Genomic DNA, 22,935 nt, shown 5'->3' with positions numbered 1-22,935 from the left:
ACATATGAGTTACAAGTTAAGAAAATAATCTTCGCCTTCAAAGTTCCCAAGAACAACTATGAAGACAACCAAGAACAAAACCCTATTTTTTATCCAATTGTTTCTCATTCCCCTTCAACTCTCAATAGTGTAAGTACACAAACCCAAAGTATAAACAAGTATCTCTCAATCCCCTTAGATAACTCCAAAACTCTTTCTTTTTTAAGTTTTTCCCTGAGAAGTCCCTAAACCCTTTTTGCTCTACCTTTTTGCTATATACTCTAAGATTGTCACATTGTAAAATACTAAAGAGATACATATTTATAATTACTAAAACTCAACATACAAAGTCCAAAACCCAACCCATTAATTATTAGAATAAAATATTATAAATATCTTATAATATATTTTTATATTAATTTAGACTTCTGCTCAAGCACATAGGCAAGAGGCTTCCACTGCTCAAGCAAACTAGAAAGAGACTTCCTATATTGTAAACAAACAGTTTAGACAACTACTATAATTGATGTAATATCAAAAGTATGGAAGAGATACAATGCACACACAAAGATTCTTAAACACTTAAGATTTCTAAGATATTCAAAGATAATAATTCTTAAGATCTTGAGCTGGAAATAACTTTAGCTCAAATATGTTCACAATTGTTCTTACTAGATGATTAGTTATCTTTCTTTAAATCTTCAACTCATTTTATAGAGGTAGAAAAATAGACGTTGGAAGGAGACTTGCATAAGTGATCTTTGTAGAGAAACAATTTCAAGAGAGACGTTGGAAGATGATATGTTAAGATCTTCATCCTATATTATGGCAATCTGCTTTAAAAATTTACGTTTAAACAGAGAGTCATCACCTTAATTTTTTTTCAAAGGAAAAATAAGGGAAAAACCTTAAAATGGTGAAATCCGAGTCCGTAGATAATTTAGGCAAAGGGAAGGTGTTAGGCACCATTTTCCTCCCTTGTACTCAAGAGAACCCATTTAATAAAGAGGTTTTTGACAATTGTTCACTGTGGGAGTTGTTGTATATCCTTTTTATAGTAGTGCCCATACGCTTATCATTTTAAGGTTTTGGGTGAATATGTAATGTCTCTTTCCCTTGTGTGTTGCTCTTGGACCAATGTGGATGCTTCTCATGATGACCCAACAATGGTTTTGGGTAAGTATGTAGTGTGTGTCTTAGAAACGTGTGTTGCTAAAAAAACAAAGTCCCCAAGTGTAAAGATACTCCTCCTATTGACCCTCCAAATCGCCTCCAACAAATGGTATCAGAGCCTTTAGTTCGAATGAAGGGACCAACTTACTTTTATCGAAATGTTCGTAGGAGGTGTCACGTTGAAAAGTGTCAACAACGGTACAAGTGTGTGTGGATAAAAGAGCTTTCACTTGAGAGAATATTGTGGATAGACTCACTTGATGGAGAATGTTGCCAAATATTTACAAGAGTGAGTAGTGTGGGAAAGCCTCACATTGGTTAGGAATATGAAGATCTGAGCATTTATAAGTGGGAGAACCCACACACCTATCACCTAAGGGTTTTGGGTAAATTTGTGGTGTGTCTCTCACAAAATTGTGTTGCTGAAAAACAAAGTCTTCAAATGTAAAGATGCTCCCTCATATTGACCTCCTCGAATTGCCCCAACTAAATAGAGGTAAGGGTTAAAGGTTTAGTATCGAAAAAACGGATTCTTTATAAGAATATAATTCCTTCCCTTTCATTCATACAATTTTTGAATTATATATAATTCTTTTCAAATTTTATATGAGTACTAATAATAATTATAAATATAATTGATAATAATGAATATAGACATATTCAAATTTTAAAAAAAAGTCTTATATTCACATATTATATGCAAGATTTATTAGTGTTCTAAAAAAAACTATTAAGAGTGTTTCTTTAAACTATAAATAAAGCTCGCGTACAATATATTTGAAAATCATTCCTAATTATTCTAGACATCAGTTTTATCACTCAGGATAGTTTTTGTGAATAAATCTAATAATAAGCAAAGATCAAAATCCACAAGAAATGGTTTAAGAACCTAAATAACAATTCTTTTATATGTTGTCGGTACAGAATCTTCTACAAAACTCAGTTTAAAAAATGAACGAATGACAAAAGTAATAATTGGAAAGCCACATTCTTATCTTATCTAATTTATATATATAAGATCATGCAGATTAATAATTGGGTAAGGGAGATATGTCATATACAGTTAAAAGAAGAGCAGCAGATCCAATATATGTATGGGGAATTCTATATATAGTTCTTGCACTATCTTTAATGTTAGAGATCTGTATGATAATTCTGGATATCTTCAAGAATTGTGTTTGTTCACTTTCCGAATAAAGTATTTCGACCTTATACTTGTCTGGGTTCACGAAATCTTTGCGGGAATAATTCTTGAAGAATCAATCTGTTTCTGACAATGGAGAACAGATTAGAATGTAGAGGAAGTATATTATTTCGTGTTTCAAATCGAGACCAAAAGACTCCTTATATAGGAGACCAATAATAGAAACGAACAGACACACCTGTTTGCTAAAACAGTTATGTTGGTTGGAAACGAAGCACCTGTTCGGTAAAACGGTTATGTCCGTTGGGAAAGGGTGCAACTATTCAAACAAAAATTTTGCTCGGGGCGCTGCCCCGCACCCCGCCCGCTGCCCCTTGGACCCCGGCAGGGCGCTGCCCCGCACCCCGCCAGGGACTCCGCCCCTTGGACCCCGACGGGGCGCTGCCCCGCACCCCGCCAGGGGCTCCGCCCCTTGGAACCCCGTTTCTATTATTCGTATTCAATTGTACGTTTGGCTCCACGAGCGTGCACTCCGCACTACCCTAACTCATTTCAAGCTTAACGTATAATTGCATCGCCCTTCAGTAAATCACATTACTACCAAAATCACATTGATGATACTAAAATCACCAACATTTAATAAATAAATGAAAAAATGTGTTGTGCGTAGTATTCAGCAGCCAGTATATAAAGTTTAGGGCATGGAGAAGTCTGCTGATAATTGCTATCCATACTTATAACTTATATATAACTCCCTTGAACTTTGGTTCTACAAAAATGAAGACACTCTCTCAAACAAAATAAATATAATTTTTATTTTTTAAATAGTCGGCTGATAAGAAATTTTGATCCTACAAATATATATTTAATAAAAGTAGTCGCATAGAGGTCGGGGACATGGATTGTTGACAAGAATATTGAAAAAATCTCAAGTAAACTTTGATTAATTAGAGATAGAGTTTTAAAATATTTTATTTAGAGTGACACCACTTATTTAACAATTTTATAATTTTATAAGATGAATTAGATCAAATATATTTATAAATAAGTACAGTCATCTTACAAATTAGTTTCGTTAAACTTTTTTTAAAAATTTGTTTTGTTAAGTTAAATTAGGATTAATCTAAATTTTAATATGGTATTAGAAAATTTAGTAGTAGATACTAATCTTGAATAAATGCTGATAGTATTTTAAAATTTGAGTTGAAATTAACTCAATTTGCCTAATTATTTCTCCAAAACAATATATATATATATATATATATATATATATATATATATATATATATATATATATATATATATATATATATATATATATGAGAAAAAATGAAAAACAACAAAAATTAAGTACTTGAAAATTAAATTTTCATAGAGTCAGTCAAACAAATATTAATTAAAGGAAATTTTCATTGAACGAGACTCTTAATTTAACAAGTCAATCAACACTAGCATTTTCTCAGTATGTAAAATATAAATTAGGATAAACCACCCCTATTTATGAATAAAATAGTGAATATAATTCAAGAAGTATATAAGAATGAATAGAAGACACACTTTCTTAAATAAATTTTAGTGAAGAAACAACACATAATATATATTAAACATATGTATCCTTCTTAAAATAATTTTAACAAAATTATAATTTTTCTGGTTCATTTATTATGATTTCATTGTTAAAAGAAAATAGTATGGTCCTTTTGTTATGTGTGAAATGATTAAAAAGAAACCCATTGTATGACCGATAGAGTATATTGTTTGTAAGCCATTCATTTTAGTATTTGTTCATTAACTTTTAGTTATTGTTTGTAAGCCATTCATTTTAATATTTGTTCATAAACTTTTAAAAACTAAATATTAAAGGAAAGGGTTGAAAAGATTGACTTCATGATCGTGTTTTTGAAGCTCCAAGTTCCAATTCCCTGACATCTAAAGTTTGTACTCAAAGTTTCTCTTAGTGACTTACATGTTGCTGTTGGTGCATGCATCTACATATTGTAGTACATTTTATTCATGGTGTTGTTTTATGATCACACCCTACGACTGATTGGAATTAAACCGTTATCCATAGTTTTTCTTATCACCAAATTATTATAATTGTAATTTAAGACTTTGGTCTTTTTAACCCGAAAGAAAGAGTTGTTATCAAATAAAGGAACTTTCAAATAAATTGTATGAATATATGGTATTGACTGAAAAAATTAGACTTAAGTGATGTGCGACACGTGACAAAACACGTTTTAATGGTTGAGATTTTAAATCTATGAATGATTCAAGTTGTTTTTTATTTTAGAAAAATAAAAAAACAATTCAACTTCTCTCTGCATTGAAACTTTGGTCCTTCGTCTTTGGTCCTGTGCTGCCATCTCTAATCTTATCAATTTAAAGATTATGTTATTGAAATTAAAGACCGATTAATGGTGTTGTAATCAATCTGAGAATGTAATCAAAGAGAGAAAAAAGTACTAGTACTTAAGGTTCTGCAGTTTTTAAGAACAAGTTGTTTTTTTAAAAAGGTGTTTCAATTTTGTCATTAACATTAGGGTTTGTTTTGTTGTTACTTGTTAGTGCTAAAACATGAAAATGGCTTAAACATTAGTTGTTGTTTGAACAAAAAAAGCTATTAAGATATTCATGGATTATATTCATAAATGTTAAGAAATGTGGCCAAGGTATTATGGATGATTTGTTGTGTCATTAGAGCCTTGATAATGGAAAAATGAAAGTTGTAGGAAACACATGAAGAACAAATCTGCATTTTGCTTTAATATGTTATTGATTACAATCTTCAACTGCAGAAAGCTTTAAATTTTAAAATTGAATGAAATCTTAAAAGAGAAAAGCCAACAATCTTAAAATTGTAAAATTTCTCATCCCTAAAATGGAATATCCTAAAATAAACACAACTAAACTATCTTTAATCTTCAATAACAATCTTCAAATTCAATCAAGTAATCTTTAATCTTCAATAATAATCTTTAAATTCAGACTTCAAATTGAAAAAGGATAAACTTCACTACGCCAAACAAGTAAAAAGACAGCGCTTTTTTTGGCTTTAGGCAGCGCTTTAAAGCGCTGTCTATTCCCCCGCTGCCGTAGGTAAAGGCAGCGCTTTTTTTCACCTTGAAAGCGCTGCTAAGGCCCCCTTAAGCGCTGCTAAATGCCTCCTTTAGACAGCGCTTTTTTATAAAAAGCGCTGCTAAAGGCCCTCTTTTGGCAGCGCTTTTCTCACAAATTTTTTAAGGAAAAGCCTTTTAAAAGCGTTGTCTATTCCCCTTGTAGGCAGCGCTTTCCTCAACTTTAGACAGCGCTTTTCATTAAAAGCGTTGTCTATTCCCCCTATATAAAAATTGTTTTCCTTAACTTTGGATACTATGCACGTGTATTAAAGTTGATAATTTGACATAGAATCTCCTTCCAAAATTAACTCAAAACAAGACATTTACATGTATTGGCAGTTAATGAACTAGATTCCCCAAAGTTATGTTTGATTTAAACAAAACTCGGCATAATGCAATATATAAATCTAAATATGAAATAAAGTTGAGGTTTGCTCCAAGAATATTCAAACAGCTGCACATTATGTTAAATGCTTATAACAAAGACATTTTACAGTTGTACCCCAAAGCAGAGAATTAAGAATGTCACAAACCAAAATCAAGAAGATACACAAAAGAGAAACCCATTTGGATGACAGCGAGCCAAGATTAGATAGATACTCAAATCCACAAACCATCATAACGAATTTGCTGAAATCCATTGGTTATACTCATCCATCCTGATTATGAAGGAGCTCGAACTTGCATAACCTCCTCCGCCATATACCTTCATGATGACAATGCATAAAACTCATTAATGTCAGCATGTTAAAAATATCAAATAAGTAAGACAAAAAAATATAGAACTAAACAGTACATACCTTAGCAACTTCCGAAGTATCGGTAGCACTATCAGAGTTGCGCAAGCACAATTTGAGATTATTCCGTTGCAAAAATATCACAGCTCCTACGGGCCTATTATTGATGAAATCACTCGGTGGATCAGATTTTAAAATTTGATAATTCTTCTGAGAAAAAAATTTTAAAATCCACAATAAGAATTGGTAGGCAATCATGTCTATAAGAAGTTGTTAGGAAAACATTTTGATTCTTCACTTAACCCCTAAGAACCATCACAATTCTTATTACAGTCAAATTTAACAAGCAACCAGAAGAAGCATTTTAATTCAACTTTTATTACTATTAGACGATCTTCCAAAAGAACATCCTTCTAACAAGGTTATACAAACATAAATTTACTAAATCTTCGAAGTAAATTACCTCACCTCAGACCAAGAGCAGCATTAAGAAGCATGCCAATTTCATCACTTAAGTTAGAGTTCCCATCAGCACAAACTCCCTACACATTAACCAAGACAACAGTACATGGTTACAGATTTCAACCACATAATGGTTACACATTATTTTGAGGAAAGGATGGTTTAAGAAATAAGAACAAACCTTTCTTACTATGTTTTGGTTCTTGATTTGCACAACAAACCTTTCTTACTATGTTTTGGTTCTTGATTTGCACAACGAACACATCGGCAGAGAAAAAGCGTAGGAAGACTTTCTTCAGCATTACTTTTAGGAGGAGGAAGATCTTTTTTAGCATTACTTTCAGCAAACGGTAGAAATTCCATCACTCCATGTTCGTATTCAGCACTTAATCGATTAGCTCTCATCCAACTACGATCCATACCTATGTTTCAAAATTAATGCATACATAATTATATCATTATGACGCCTACAAGTATATATATATATATATATATAGAGAGAGAGAGAGAGAGAGAGAGAGAGATATGAGGGATTAAATTACACCCGAAGAGTTACACCACGAGTTACACTTGCTCATAACTTCATTTCGAATAAATATTTTTTAAAATCAACTGTTAGATTGATTTATATGATAGTATGTTTCAATCCAACGGTTGATTTTAAAAAATATTTATTTGAAATGAAGTTATGAACGAGTGTAACTCGTGGTGTAACTCTTCGGATGTAATTTGATCCCTCCTCATATATATATATATATATATATATATATATATATATATATATATATATATATATATATATATATATATATATATATATATATATATATATATATATATATATATATATATATATATATATATATATATATATATATATATATATATATATACTAGTAGAAAAAACGCTTGTTAAGTCGGTTAAAAACGACTTCTTAAGTCAGTTCCGAGCCTGACCTAAGAATTGCCGACATAAGAAGTTTTGACTTCTTAAGTCGGATTTCGAACTGACTTAAGAAAATGATGTTAGGTCGGTTATCCAGCGCCTGACTTAATAAATATAAGCTATAAGAATGCTCTTTTACATTTATACCCGACCTAAGAATTCATTTCTTAAATCTGATATAATTAACCGACCTAACAAGTTGTTGTTTTTTTTTAAATATTACCCCCTTTTGGATGACACATACTTTTTTTTAAGATTAGCTGGAAAAGCAATCAGCACAATAGGCAAAAAAAATAATAATACAATATCATATAATCATTTTGTTCTATATATCCCACCTAGACTTCAAAATAAAATCATAGAAGTAAAAATATTTTCATATCAAATTAAACATCATTTTAATTAAAATATATACACAGCTGTTGCGCTAGTAGGTAAGTTCAGTTGCACTAAAATGTAAAGTAAACGGAGATAACACTAGTCTTATCAAAAAGCATAAACAAGAATAATAATATATCTCCTGTTAAAAATTTCTAATAGGAAATGTTAATTACTAATATAGTTGAATTAATTCACAATGATATTTACCTAATGCCTCTAATAACTGTAAGATATAGCCATCACAAACTTCACCAACTAGCTCAATTCTGTAAGGCTTTTGACTCTATTGTTCTACCTTTGAAGATCTGCCTCAACAACCACAGCCTTTGAAGATGCTCCTAACCAAAATGAACTGCCAAAGCCATTTTATTAATTGCACAATGATAATCGCGACTCACAAGAGTAGAATTATAATGGATCATGATACTTGCTGAGGTCCATCGGGACCATGACTCCCTTACCGTCATCGTCAATTACTCTCATCTCTGCTACCAATGTAGAGAACACTCTTGTCAACTTCAGGTTCTTAGTTACAATCTCAAATCTATACTTCCTGACAAATGTACAACACTTAGTGTCATTCTCACTTTAATATAACAAAATTGAGATTATTTGAAGGAATCATAAAAGAGAAAATTACCTTGTAGCTTCCAATAGAATTTCTTTTAATTTTTTTGTATGCTGAGACTGAAGTATTAAATAACTAAAATTTAGATAAGAAAGAGATACTCAATACCCAATGCTTTTCATTGGTAATATATTCAAATATGTTTTGGTCACAGCCTTTGGATGTAGGTATTCTTGGGCAATTATGCATAACTCTGGGACCTCGCTTGCATCTTCAAATCCAATTTGCCTAGCTGCACACACACGCGCCAATGCAAAATTAATCATAGTAATGTGAATGCAAATCGTTGAACAGGTTGTGAAGAAACTTGAACAAAAAGTGTTGTGCTATGAAAACAAGTCCATGATTTAAAGCATTTATTCATGGTTTGGCAAACCTTGGGGACCAACATAAAATGTGTATGAATGAATGAATGAATGAGAGGATGATTTATATATATTCGGCTCCTCTTATCTTATAGACTGTGCAGCTATCTACATGCACTACAATGACAAACAAAAAGAATTTTCCAGCTCTACAATTTTACCTTTTGAAATGGTATATATCATATCATATCATATCAATTGGTTTGCATAACAAATTTACAAGGGGGGACCAGAAACAAACACAAGTCAAAAAGTAGGAAAGAACAGGGAAACATCTAGCTATTATACATTTATGTTAAAGTGGTGAGTTTTCTTCCTATTATTCCCTAGTTTTTCAGGCTTCAATGTGAAAATTTTGATCTATCTCTCTCAACTCAAGCTTCAAGATAAGCATAATCAATTCGATCACCGCTGAGATTTTATTCACTCCGATTACTAATTCTAATACCTTTTCTATTCTCATCTTTGAATCCACCAAATAATTTTCAAGACCTAAGATCCACAGCAACCAACGCGTGAGTTTCCAAAACCCTGCAAATTAGCATGCACGGTTACAGAGCCTTAGTAAAATGTAATCGGCAAGAAAGAGCTGAAAATAGGCATCGGAGACCCAAATACCTCCTTATACTATATTGGAGTTCCAGTAGGAAACAAATCATGATGCACAAGGACATTATCCAATTTGTAAAAGATAATCTAAGATACAACATTTTATGATAGACTATTGACAAGAGATATTTTTCAAGTATCTAACATAACAGGTTTATAAACATTTAAGTTTTATAAACATTTATAAACATTTAAGTTTTATAAACATTTATAAACATTTAAGTTTTCAAGAGATATTTTATGATAGACTATGTAGTGTATGACAAGGAGAGATACTTTTTCAACAACTTTTAAGTTTTCATTAATGTTTATCAATAGTCTTGAAAAGAAAATGACCAAATAAGAAAGATACGTTGGAATATACCTGCTTTTGGAAGATAATCTCGGCTAGAATTTATCAATTGTCTAGTAAAATATACTTCTTTAACTTAATAGCATCTCATTTATCTGCTAGAATTATTACCATGCAAACTAACTAGCATAAGCAACCAATTTATGTTCAATTAACATCAACCATAAACTTATATCATAGATTCATTTAATTAACATATTTGAAAAGTAAGAATAACGCTATTTTAAATACTTACCGACTAAGTGCCAAGGACTCCCATAGGAAGTAAAACTAGGTAAGCCTCAATTATCTCCTCACTGCCCTCGATTTCCTTAAACTGAAACTTGTCGGTTTCATCCTTCTCCCGGCGAATGCCTATCACTTCAAGTCCTTTTAGAATACCATTTTCATCTCTTACAAACCGCTTTAGTCAGCACCTCATATGTTTTTGTGAATGATAAAAAGTATCAAATTTAACCTTAAGCTTAACAAATAAAAACATTAGAGAATCACATATCATAATTCAAATTCAACTATACCTAGACCTTAGTAAAATTAGAAAATTCAATTCAGTGATATTGCAATAAAAAAACTAAGCTTTACAAACAATTCAATATTCTTACGAACCTAAATCTTGAAAAGGATAATTGATAGATAAAAATGATAATTCCCAAATTGAAATTATAAATTGAAAAAAATTAAAATTTCTTGAACCTAATAAGCGAATATATGTGGGAATTGTAAAAAAAAAATGTTGAATCTTGTAGTTACAATAGATACAAACAATTCAATATTCTTACGAACCTAATACAGTTTCAAAAGGATAATTGAGAAATAAAAATGCTGAAGAAATGGAATTGTTTACAAAACCTGACTATTGACAGTTTCCGAAATGTCTCTTTACTGAAGCACCTTCAACTTCGCAAATGTGAAATAGAATGCCGCCGTTGGAATCAAAACATACATTGTTTAAGGAGTCACCATTAATGGTGAAAAAAGTACATGCGACTTCGACATCATCTTCTTCAACAACAACAAACTCGAGATTCGTGGTTAATTTGGAGTTTCCCTTTAAGATCCATAGTGAGAGAATCAGAGAAATGGAGATATTGATTAGGAATTTAAGAGTTTAATCTATCGAGAAGAACTGATGGTAGATTGGGTGAGAGAAAGGAAGAGAACGGATTTAGGGTTTACTGTGAGAAAGAGAGAATCGAGTTGTTCCAACAGAGAGAGATCTGAGGAAAAATATAATAATTGAAAAATGATAAAATAAAATATATAATATAATAATAGTATAATTAATATAATAATAATAATAATAATAATAATAATAATTAATCAGTATTATAACATAAAACTATTTTTTGAATGTACCGGGTTCGATTCCTTCATGGTACACATTGAAATTTAATTTAGTAAAAATAAATAACATTTCTTAAGTCAGGTGAGCGATACCTGACTTAATAAATAGACTTCTTAAGTCAGTTAGAAAACACATGCGACTTAAGAAATTTAATGTGAATTATATTTTTTTTATGGTGAATTCTTATTTACCCAACTCAAAAAGTTGGGTAAGGTTACCTCCCATACAAAATGCTTTGAAAATAACAAACAATTGTTGTATTCAATAAATAATTAAATGTGTTAAACTTAAATGGCATCATGTGATTGGTTGAAGGTACACTACCCAACTTTTTGTGATGGGTAGTAAAGTTGTCCCCTTTTTTTATTTAATCTTTGTTAAGTCAGTTTCAAATGCACCCGACCTAACTAAGTTTGAAATATTTACGAAAATGTCACCGCGTCACTTCTTAAGTCAGGTGGCAAGTGAACTGACTTAACAACTTCTGCTAAAAAGGTATTTTTGTACTAGTGATATATATATATCATTTAACAATAATTATTTAGACAAGTGTATATATATATATATATATATATATATATATATATATATATATATATATATATATATATATATATATATATATATATATATATATATATATATATATATATATATATACATAAATTTTTTTATTGATAAACATCAGATGATTTACATAAAGATTATTTGTTTAAACTACTAATAACTTTTTTTCCTAAGTTTGGGAGCGGAAACACCGCTCCTACTATTTAATCGGATATATCTTTATTTCACTTTTGCATTTCTCTCTCTTTCCAATATTTTCACTTTCATTTTAATTTTTTCTTCCTCAATTTTTTTCCCTTTTTATTTTTTTAAACATAAATAAATTAATAAATTAAATATTTTTTTAATAATATGAAGAGGATTACGTCAGAATTTACTCAACCGAAAACATAATTATTTTATGATTATTAAAAAAATATTCATAATTATTAAAAAAATTATTTTCAAAAGTCAAAGTTTCTACTTTACTAACGGGCCACTATCAGCAAAAATTATTTGAGACACAAAATTTTTATTTTCAATTGTCAAAATTTTATTTTTTTCACGGGGCATTATCAGCAAAATATCTATTTTATTTTAGTTAACAATTGTCTTTATTTGAGACAAAAAAAATATTTTCAAATGTCAAAATTTATATTTTTATTATGGGGCACTATCAACACGATACCTATTTTATTTTAATTAACAATTCTATATAAATAAAAAATGAATAACAATTCTATATATATTCATTGCTGCATAAGATCATTATTTAGCTTTGTTATGAATTTTACGATATCTATCTCAAAATCATATTACATCTTACTCATTATAATTTTGCACTTGTCTTTAATGTTATGGATACAATCCAAGCAACAAAACATGTATAAATGTTAATTTGCACTTGATAAAGTGACACTAGACACGATTAGATCTAGACAAAAGTATATACATAAATTGACTCTTTCAATGATGAAATATTTTAAATAATAATATGTATTCCATTATTTTCATTGTAATATGATTGAATAACCAATTCATTCTTACTCTCAAGATAATTTGTTGTTTAGTAGGTGTCGAGTTATCACTCATTTGCACTTGTCTTTAATGTTGAAAATGTGAATGGAATACTTTATGAAGTGTTACGGGCCACAATCAATCTATCTATCTACTCTACTATCTAACTATTAATGAAAGATGCCGCCATTCTACCCAAAATATCCTTCACTCATTCAAAATTTACAAAGCTAAAAGGGTTGCTTTGTCTTTTCATAATCAAGCTAATATTTCAACCTTTCAAACAAATGTCCAACCGCCATGTGTATTGACCATTAGATTTTTCTTTGTCTCTCTTCACTTCACATGTTTCACTTTTGCATTTCTCTCTCTTTCCAATATTTTCATTTTAATTTTTTCTCCCTCAATTTTTTTCCCTTTTTATTTTTTTAAACATAAATAAATTAATAAATTGAATCTTTTTTTCATAATATGAAGAGAATTACGTCAGAATTTACTCAACCGAAAACATAATTATTTTATGATTATTAAAAAAATATTCATAATTATTAAAAAAATTATTTTCAAATGTCAAAGTTTCTACTTTACTAACGGGCCACTATCAGCGAAATCAGTAAAAATTATTTGAGACACAAAATTTTTATTTTCAATTGTCAAAATTTTATTTTTTTCACGGGGTATTATCCGCAAAATATCTATTTTATTTTAATTAACAATTGTCTTTATTTGAGACACAAAAAATTATTTTCAAATGTCAAAATTTATATTTTTATTATGGAGCACTATCAACACGATACCTATTTTATTTTAATTAACAATTCTATATAAATACAAAAATGAATAACAATTCTATATATATCCATTGCTACATAAGATCATTATTTAGTTTTGTTATGAATTTTACAATATCTATCTCAAAATCATATTACATCTTACTCATTAGAATTTTGCACTTGTCTTTAATGTTATGGAAACAACAAGTTAGATCCAAGCAACAAAACATATATACATGTTAATTTGCACTTGATAAAGTGACACCAATTAAGACTCACATATTTAATTTTAGATGATCCGTTTTGACATCTGAATCTGAAAATGTGTGTTGAATAATTCTTTTATAAAAATGTACTTCTTAAGTCTAAGAATCAAATTAATAATTTTTATATGTTAAGAATTTAAAAATATATATTAAAATTCCATTTATAGAAGGTTTAAATTCTTTTTTTTTTTTGTCGAGAAATAAAATAATAAGAACGGCTATAAATTTATACACATAATTGATGTTATATACTAAAATAAAACTTTAATATTCTAACCATGCATGTCATAATTAGGAGAATTAAAAGTGACAATTTTTGCATGATTTCAGATTTGCCATAAAAGAGTCATTGAAAACACTTAACTAGAAACTTTTTCTTGCACAATGAAATAGTTTATTAATGAAAATAATCAAAATTACAATGGTGGATGTGGAAACATATGGAGGACACATGCATTGCATTGCTTCAAATCCATTCAGCTTTAGATACCTCAGAAGCCTAACAAAAAGCATATAACATAAGCAAGAATAAAATCATGAGTGTGTAAATAATTAATAATCATGAATATAAAATAGTGACAAAATGAAGAAACCGTTACCTTAGGATATATTTTTTTCATCAACATTGTTCATGGTTCACGTGGACTTGTAGTTTGGAATAGGAACATGACCAGACTCAATGTGTTTGAGATCCTCCAAGAGTATCTCATAGTGTCTCTTAACTTCCTCAACTGATTTACCACCAACCGCTTTCGCTACATTTTGCCAACGATCCGGGGTATCTTTGTCGAATTTCGCAAGTGCTTTTTCGAACAATTTGTTTTGTTTTGGAGTCCAACTTGAAGACATTGATAATTCAATGATCTAAGCAAGAAGGAGAATATAAAAAATATATATAACTTGTTCAGTATGAAAAATGTTGTGATGATTGTTGTGTATATAAATTGGTTGAAGATAGTGGGTTGTAGCTAATAAGAGAATCTCTATAGCTAAAAGTTGAAAAACATTGTGGACCTTTTCGACATTGGAACCACAAAATGAAGAAGGACAAAGGTACAACTACATGCCAAGATGAGAGAATCAATTTCCAATGAATCAGGTTCCAGATTTCAATTCTTCTTTCCCTTTTCTCATCATATTTTACAACTTAAGTTACTCACCTTGATTAGCTTCATAAGACTATACGTTAAAACTTAAGTGCATGCACTTAAAATTAAAAATATGTTCAATGTACTAAAACAATATATAATTACATATGATATCCATTTATGTTAGACAATTGGCAATCAGACATTCTCGTCCCCTTATCATGTCTCGCAAAAGCTTGGAAAAATATGGGGCAGAGCAGAAATTGTGTAAGGCGCGTGCTTAAATTTTTGGCTCGCCACGCAGAAAGATTAGGGTGGAGTAGAGCAGACATTGTGTAAGGCGCGAGCTTAGAATTTTGGCTTGCCACGCAAAAAAATTAGGGCGGGACGGGGAAGGCCAACAGATATTGTACCTTCTTAGCATAAAAATTACAACAATTATGTTAATTTCTGCACCGGCAAAAAAACGCGACGGACGGGACAGAAATATTAGAGGATGTGAATCTATAACCTTAATCTATCTTGTGAAAAAATGTCGATAAAACAAAAATATGTCCACTGAATCGAACTAGTTTTGCCACTCCTTGTGGCAACAACACATGTAATTACCTTTTAATATCTACGTGTAAGTGTTAATTTAGTACTATTAGATGATTAGACAAAGCAAACATCTGAGGTTGGAATAGTCATTATCAAGCATCAGTGATACTATGTTCTGAACTGATAAAAAGTTGATAGTATTATGTTATTTTATTCAGTTCTTAGATTTTTGGAATTGATTTTTTTTGGATTTTTTCAAGTTATTACTAAATTCCAAAAGGTTATAGCTGGCTATTTGAAACATGGGAATATATTCCAAATTTCATCAGATATATTGAGTTGTGAATTGTGATACTGTATAAAACTTTACTGTGATTTACAAATTTGTATGCATAAGTAGAATTTCATTACTGTTGCTGCCCAATTTCCAATCCATCAAAAGTTGTTTAATACTCCTAGAAGCAAAAATATGTTCATTTTTAAAATAACATGTAACCTGTAAGGAGGCATTCCAAAGTCATTCTGATTGAGAGGAGCATGTCATATTGAATAGGGTTCGTCCAAATTCTTTATAACATACATCCTACTTGATTAAATTTATAATATTTGCTAAAATTAACTTTTGAGCTAATTTGTAACATATAAATTATTTTAAAATAAGGTAATAAAATGATGAATTGAGAGAAAAATGATAAAATATAAGTTACTTCAATTAGTTCATTAAAAAATGACAAGTTAAGAAAATCAGGAGCAAATGCACAATCTTCCAAGACCGTAAAAGAAGAAGACGTTCAATGAGAAGAAAGAGGTTCATTTCTCCGAATTGCTTTGGTAGTGGCTGTGTGAAAGGCTACAGACAAGGCAGAATTTTTCTCAAATCTTCGGACAATTCGTCGTTCAAGGAATCAATAGGAACAAGGGGTTGATTGCCACACACGAAGACTTGGAGAAAATTGTTGATATTGAAAGATTCAGAAGCGTTAATTGTTGAAGCGGTAGAGCGGCAAGCAACAAAAGATTTGGAAATATTATTTCGAGAATTTATCGTCTCCACATGGATTAGTGGTACTGAATTGTCGTTCGACAAGTCTCGCGTTCCTGAATTTGGGTTTGAATGGGTTAAAGTAAAAGCGTATGAACAAGAAAATAAATGCATTTTTTGGAGAGGAGAAACTTATCAGGCATGAATTTAAACTACTCGTCACAAACTTAGACCTATCGATCAGTTGCACTCAACCTAAAATACTTGTCAAACTCATCACGTATCTCTCACATCAGTGTTCATCTCTGAAGCATCAAGGAGACGATCACAACTCAGATTGTCTCTAACGCAAAGTTGCGAGAACATCTGTATTCTCGCGTCGACGATCTCTCGCTCGAAACTTAAATACAGAAGCATTAAGCTTCGATACTCACAGTAAATATTAGCTCTAAATCTATCTCTAGAATCTAGAAACTAATAGATATGCATCCCTAATCAAGATTTGTGAGGTATATGTCTATAACAACACAAACCCAAACATAAATGCAAAAAGATCAAGGAAGACATCAAGATTGATTTGTAAAGCAAGTTTTATACAACACCATGATCGACAAATATACATAGGTTTAAAGTAAGCTTACAAACAAAACCCAATAAATAGAGAAATACATAGAGAATAATAAAGAAGAATCAAACATCTCACGGGTTGTCAGCTCCGATTGATGAGAAATCCGAGTCCGAATCATCCATATGCAAGCTCCAATGTTGTTTTCTAGCTTTTCTATCAAAAGAATGAAGGTGATGGTGTTGGGACTCAAAAATATCCAACTCGTAACCTAAAAAATGTGATTTTTTCCCTTTTTAACGAGTCTGGAAATCGCAGATCTTACTTAGCGGCACTGAGAGCTTGCTAAGCGCAGTCTACTGCAACTTGAAATCTTGTTTCGGCCATAACTTGAGAATCGTAACTTTGATTTGCACGCGGTTCGAAGCGTTAGAAAGCTTATTAAATTCTATAACTAAAATTGACTAAATGAAAACTAAATTGATTATTTTTATCATCCTTATTTTGAGCCTTATTCTTTGATAAATTGCTAAACATTGCAATCTTGAAGCTTAGCCTTTGGTCTTTATTACTCAATGCTCCAACCATGCATGATTACCTACAAAAAGACATAAAAACTATCCAACAATACATAAATGAATCAAAAACTCAAATTATACACAATATGTACAAATCTAACAAAAACATGCGAATTCACGCACAAGTTGAGGAAAAAGAGACGATAAATGTCATAAACAATATACGAAAATAACTACAATTTGGCACTTATTGTAACGTCCGTTTATTTTATTTAATTATTTGATTATGAATAATTTGGTAGAACTATAGTTTATTTGTGAATTTGTGTTAATTAGAGGTTATGATATTTTATTGAAGTTGGAGAATAATAATAATAATAATATTAATATTATTAATAATAATAATAATAATAATAATAATAATAAAATAATTGAGTAAATAGTTAGTTGGGCCTATGTTGTGTTAGCATGAGTAATAGTGGGAGTGTGGTTGTTAAGCTCATTAGTGATTAAAAGTTCGTAAGGGTTAACTAAAAATAAGAGAGAAAAGAGAATTGGGAAATAGAGAAGTTAGAGAATGTGAAAACAGAGAAAGTGAAAGAGGAGAAGAGTTACAAGGAGACTAGAGAAGGAACCCATTGAAAGAGTAGAAGAGTTACAAGGAGACTAGAGAAGCTTTATATATATATATATATATATATATATATATATATATATATATATATATATATATATATATATATATATATATATATATATATATGAGGAGGGATATTCTTACTCCAAGAGTAAGTTATCAAGACTTACTCCTCATCATGACCATTGATTCTTTTCAATCTAATGGTTAAAATTAATAAGTAATTAAATGTGGAGAGAGAAAAATAATACTCATTAATTTTAACCATTAGATTGAGAAGAATCAATGGTTATGATGAGGAGTAAGTCTTGATAACTTACTCTTGGAGTAAGAATATCCCTCCTATATATATATATATATATATATATATATATATATATATATATATATATATATATATATATATATATATATATATATATATATATATATAACGTATCATATGAGAATGACATTTTTATATGAAAATATAAGAATGAATTTGAACCATTAGATTTTAAAATAAATGATGAAGATTATGTTTCCTTCTTTTTTTTTTCTCCTCTATATTTTTGGTACAATAATAAGGATATAAATGAAATAAAAAGTTACTAGCTAAAAGCTACAAGCTTAAAACCTACTTTAAATAACTTTTGGAAAAAAAAACTAAAAGTTAATAAAAAAACTACAAGCTAAATGTTAAATGACAATTATCAAACAGAGTTTTTTTGTTAACATGAGCTAATAAAGTAAAAGCTCTTTTTCTGGTGTTACCAAACAGAGCCTAAATATTATTCAAAAATTTTATATTTACACATTTTTGTTTTACAGAGAAATTGTGGATACACATTTTACATATTTACAACACAACTATTTTTTTTTTTTTACATATTTACAACACAACTAATTGTTTTTTTTACATATTTACAACACAGCTAATTTTTTTATAAGTTCTGACACGAAAATAGACCATAATATTAATATCATAATAAATAAAAAATTACTTTTTAAACAAAAAATCACTACCGGGTAAGAAAAGAAAAAAATCATCTTTCTTTCAAAATAAAAAACAAAACAATTAGCATATGATTGGCACACCACAAGCAGAACCAAAAGAGGTAAGGGTATTCAACCTTTGACAACAACACCAAGAAGTATTCAATGTGAGAATGTGTTTCAGGCAATAGAGATTGTGAATGATACTCTACTGCCCGTAGATAGTGGTCAATGACTGTGGCTTGGAATGTTAGGGGGTTAAATAAAATGGGAAAGCTTAGGGAGATTAGCTCCCGTCTTCTTCAGCTTCACCCTACTATTGCTATTTTGCTTGAAACTAGAGTTAAGTATGACAAATCTAATAAGATCAGGGAACAACTTCACTTGAGGGGTAGATTCCTAGATAACTATCATGACCATGCTAATAGGGAGAATTTGGATAGTGTGGGATGACAAGAATATTGATGTTAGGATTGTGAAAATCACCTCACAAATAATCCATTGTGGAATGTATGACATTAATGGCAATTTCCTAAACTGGATGACTGTTATTTATGCCTTAAATCATATTGACCAAATGAGAATTTTATGGAAGGATTTAGAGAATCTTCATAATATCCAGCAGGGACCTTGGTTCCTCATTGGGGATTTCAATTATGTGATCAAATCCATGGATAGAGTTGGACGTAGCCTAGTGCCTGAGAGTGAATATATTGATCTTTAGTTTTTGATGAATATTGCAGGGCTCTATGAGAAAGACAACATAGGAGATTATTTTACTTGGACTAACAAGCACATTGTTGGTACTATATGTTCAAGGATTGATCATGTCCTTGGTAACATTGATTGGCTTCAGACAAACATTGATGTGTCTCTTGATATTCTGCCCCCAAGTGTTTCTGACCACTGTCTTTTATGCTTGAATGATCATACCACCCATATTAGACACAAGACTCACTTCACTTTTACCAATAGTGTGGTCCATGTGGAGGGTTACCATGCTGCTGTCACCACCAGGTGGAATAAACCTATTCAGGGAATACCTATGGCTAAACTCTAGTATAAATTGTTGAGACTGCAGGCCCCTATAATTAGGTTGAGTAAGCAATTCTCTTATATCTCCAGGTCTATTGCTCAGGCAAAACTGATTTGTTGCAGGCACAGGACAATCTTATTGTTGATAGAATGAACATTGACAAGATAGAGAAGGTCAAAGTGTGTACTGAGGCTCTTATTCATTGGCACGAGTTGAATGTTCAGATTTTGAGACAAAAAGCAAAAATACATTGGTTGAGAGAGGGTGATTCCAATTCTGCCTATTTCCATGCTTCCCTCAAAGCAAAGCATCAAAGCACCAATCTCAACATTCTTTACAAGGAAGATGGTACCCCTATCATTCAACCTGAAGATATTGTTCAAGAGATGTGTAAGTACTATAAGAATTTGATGGGCACTAAGGAGAACAACATTAAGGTGGTTGATATTACTGCTATGAGAAAAGGCCCTCAGCTGTCAATGACCCAAAGAGCCAGTCTCATTGCTCCAATCACTGTTGAGGAAATCAAGAAAGCTCTTAGAGGTATTGGTGATCTCAAAAGCCCTGGTGTAGATGGCTATGGAGCCAAATTCTTCAAAACTAACTGGAACCTTATTGAACATGATCTGATAGCAGTAGTGGAGGAATTCTTTGGTAAGAATGTGATGCTTAGAGCTTTCAATGAGACTATGGTAACCTTGATTCCTAAACACAATGCAGCTAAAATAATTAAAGAATTTAGACCTATTGCTGGTTGTTCCACATTCTACAAAGTGATTTCTAAAATTCTCACAACCAGACTTGGAGGTGTTTTGGGCACCATTATTAGAAAATTTCAAGCAGCTTTTGTCCCTGGGCAGAAAATCCATAACCATATTTTTCTGGCAGCTGAGTTACTCAAGGACTATAATAGGAATAATGGCACTCTTCGTTGTATGGTCCAACTTGATCTCCAAAAAGCTTATGATATGGTGGATTGGGGGTCTCTTGAAAGCATTTTGCAGGAGGTTGGCTTGCCTAGACAGTTTGTGAGTTGGATTATGACAACTGTGACCACGATTTCATATAGATTCAAGATTAATGGGGCTTACACTGATAGAATGGAAGCTAGAAGGGATATCAGACAAGAGGATCCCTTGTCCCCTCTTCTATTTGTTATCACCATGGAATATCTAAACAGACTGCTAGTTCAAATGCAGGAAAATCCCAACTTTAATCACCATTCAAAATGTGAGAGACTTCAGATAACTAACCTCACATTTGCTGATGATTTCCTGCTTTTTGCTAGGGGTGACCAGGGGTCTGTTGAGCTGATGCAACAAACTCTTCACATCTTCCTTGATTCCACAGGTTTGAAAGTCAGTCCCTCCAAAAGTAGAATTTATTTTGGTGGAGTTCCTATCCAGATTAAAGTTGCCACTCTCCAAATGACTTCCTATAAGGAAGTTTCTCTTCCTTTTAGGTATTTAGGGGTGCCAATTACTAGTAAAAATCTGAATATGAACCATTATATGCCTCTTCTGGACAAATTGCTGAGCAGGATAAACCATTGGAGTGCAAGGCTCCTTAGCTAAGCTGGAAAATTGCAGCTCATTAAAAGTGTGTTGAATGTTATATCTTCTTAGTGGATGCAATGTTTTATGTTTCCTAAAGTTGTTTTGAAAAGAGTGGATGCTTTGTGTAGAACTTTTCTTTGAACAGGTAGTAACACCACTAGCTGGAAGAGTCCAGTCGCTTGGGAGAAGATTTGTAAGCCAAAGAATAAAGGCGACCTCAGTATTGTGGAGATGGAGATGTGGAATCGCATCTTCTTACTCAAGTTACTGTGGAATATCAACGCCAAGATGGATAGTCTATGGGTGCGTTGGATCCGTTCTTATTACCTCAAGCATGATAATGTGATTAATAGAGCTATTAAGCCCTCTGATGCAGGGGTGTTTAAAGCTATCTTGCAGCAAAGGGATCTAGTGCAAAATGTGCAAACTTTGTGGATGACTATGTTACAAGACAAGAAATGTAATGGCAGGAAGATTTATAATATGCTGCAGGGGGGCATTTCAAATGGGGTGTGGTATAATTTGGTGCTCGACAACAAAGCTAGGCCTATAGCAGTTTTTGCGCTTTGGATGCTCTGTCACAGGAAGTTGCCAACTCGCATGAGATTGCATCGATGGGGAATGATCAACATTACTACTTGTGTGTTTTGTGACCAAGAAGAGACTATTGATCACATGTTCTTTGATTGTGTGGTTCTAAAAAGGATTTGGAAAGCAGTTCTTAACTGGATGGGAATTCACCATGATCCTGGTAATTTGACGTATGAGTTGAATTGGCTGCTGCTGCATTATCGGGGTAAAGGCTGGAGAGCAGACCCTAGCTGAATTGGGTGCTGCTGCATTATCGGGGTAAAGGCTGGAGAGCAGATTTGGTGCGTATGGCCCTAGCTAAAACAGTGTATGAGGTTTGGCTTTACCGAATGGTATAGTTTATAAAGGATAGACTAGTCCTAAACTTTGGCCACGTATAGCTAACCTTTTATCGCCTTAACTTCATTAACTTTAGGTTTGTTGTTCTTGTCTTTACGAGGGCTGGATCCTAGCGATCGCATCCAATCTTTGATTAAAAAAAACAATAAATATACACGACCATGTTAAATAGCAAATCACACTATTATATTTAATTTTACACTATCAACCAATCACAACTATGTTAAGATCACAACCATGTTAACTTCCTTAACTTTAGGTTTATT

At 31.3% G+C, this 22,935-nt stretch overlaps 3 protein-coding genes and 1 long non-coding RNA gene across 5 annotated transcripts; 1 reads left to right on the top strand and 3 right to left on the bottom strand.

The window, feature by feature from the left end:
• Positions 1-5,846: 5,846 nt before the first annotated feature.
• Positions 5,847-7,032, bottom strand: LOC131654971 (uncharacterized). The gene is made up of 4 exons (XM_058924890.1): positions 6,836-7,032; positions 6,621-6,694; positions 6,216-6,309; positions 5,847-6,121 (listed from the first exon to the last, which is right to left on the bottom strand). Exons 1-4 carry the CDS (start codon positions 6,947-6,949, stop codon positions 6,032-6,034), a joined length of 372 nt encoding a protein of 123 aa, XP_058780873.1. The 5' UTR covers positions 6,950-7,032; the 3' UTR covers positions 5,847-6,031.
• Positions 7,033-8,103: 1,071 nt separating this feature from the next.
• LOC131654973 (uncharacterized) lies at positions 8,104-10,407 on the bottom strand. Of its 2 annotated transcripts, XR_009299613.1 has the most exons (4): positions 10,131-10,407; positions 9,383-9,465; positions 8,403-8,801; positions 8,104-8,293 (listed from the first exon to the last, which is right to left on the bottom strand). It is a non-coding gene; the product is annotated as an uncharacterized LOC131654973 (long non-coding RNA). The 2 variants fall into 2 exon arrangements; XR_009299612.1 differs by having other exon boundaries at positions 8,104-8,801.
• A 3,760-nt stretch (positions 10,408-14,167) lies between these two features.
• Positions 14,168-14,702, bottom strand: LOC131654972 (protein RADIALIS-like 6). Its single transcript, XM_058924891.1, has 2 exons — positions 14,442-14,702; positions 14,168-14,341 (listed from the first exon to the last, which is right to left on the bottom strand). The coding sequence occupies exon 1, from the start codon at positions 14,689-14,691 to the stop codon at positions 14,479-14,481; it is 213 nt and encodes a 70-aa protein (XP_058780874.1). The 5' UTR covers positions 14,692-14,702; the 3' UTR covers positions 14,168-14,341; positions 14,442-14,478.
• Positions 14,703-19,378: 4,676 nt separating this feature from the next.
• LOC131657602 (uncharacterized) lies at positions 19,379-22,564 on the top strand. The gene is made up of 4 exons (XM_058926981.1): positions 19,379-19,589; positions 19,891-20,153; positions 20,273-21,533; positions 21,885-22,564. Exons 1-4 carry the CDS (start codon positions 19,379-19,381, stop codon positions 22,562-22,564), a joined length of 2,415 nt encoding a protein of 804 aa, XP_058782964.1.
• Positions 22,565-22,935: the final 371 nt, after the last annotated feature.

Source organism: Vicia villosa, linkage group LG3 (genome assembly GCF_029867415.1).
Source record: "Vicia villosa cultivar HV-30 ecotype Madison, WI linkage group LG3, Vvil1.0, whole genome shotgun sequence".
Taxonomy (NCBI): domain Eukaryota; kingdom Viridiplantae; phylum Streptophyta; class Magnoliopsida; order Fabales; family Fabaceae; genus Vicia; species Vicia villosa.
Note: the sequence above shows the minus strand (reverse complement) of the source record. Positions and strands in the feature narration are given on the sequence as shown.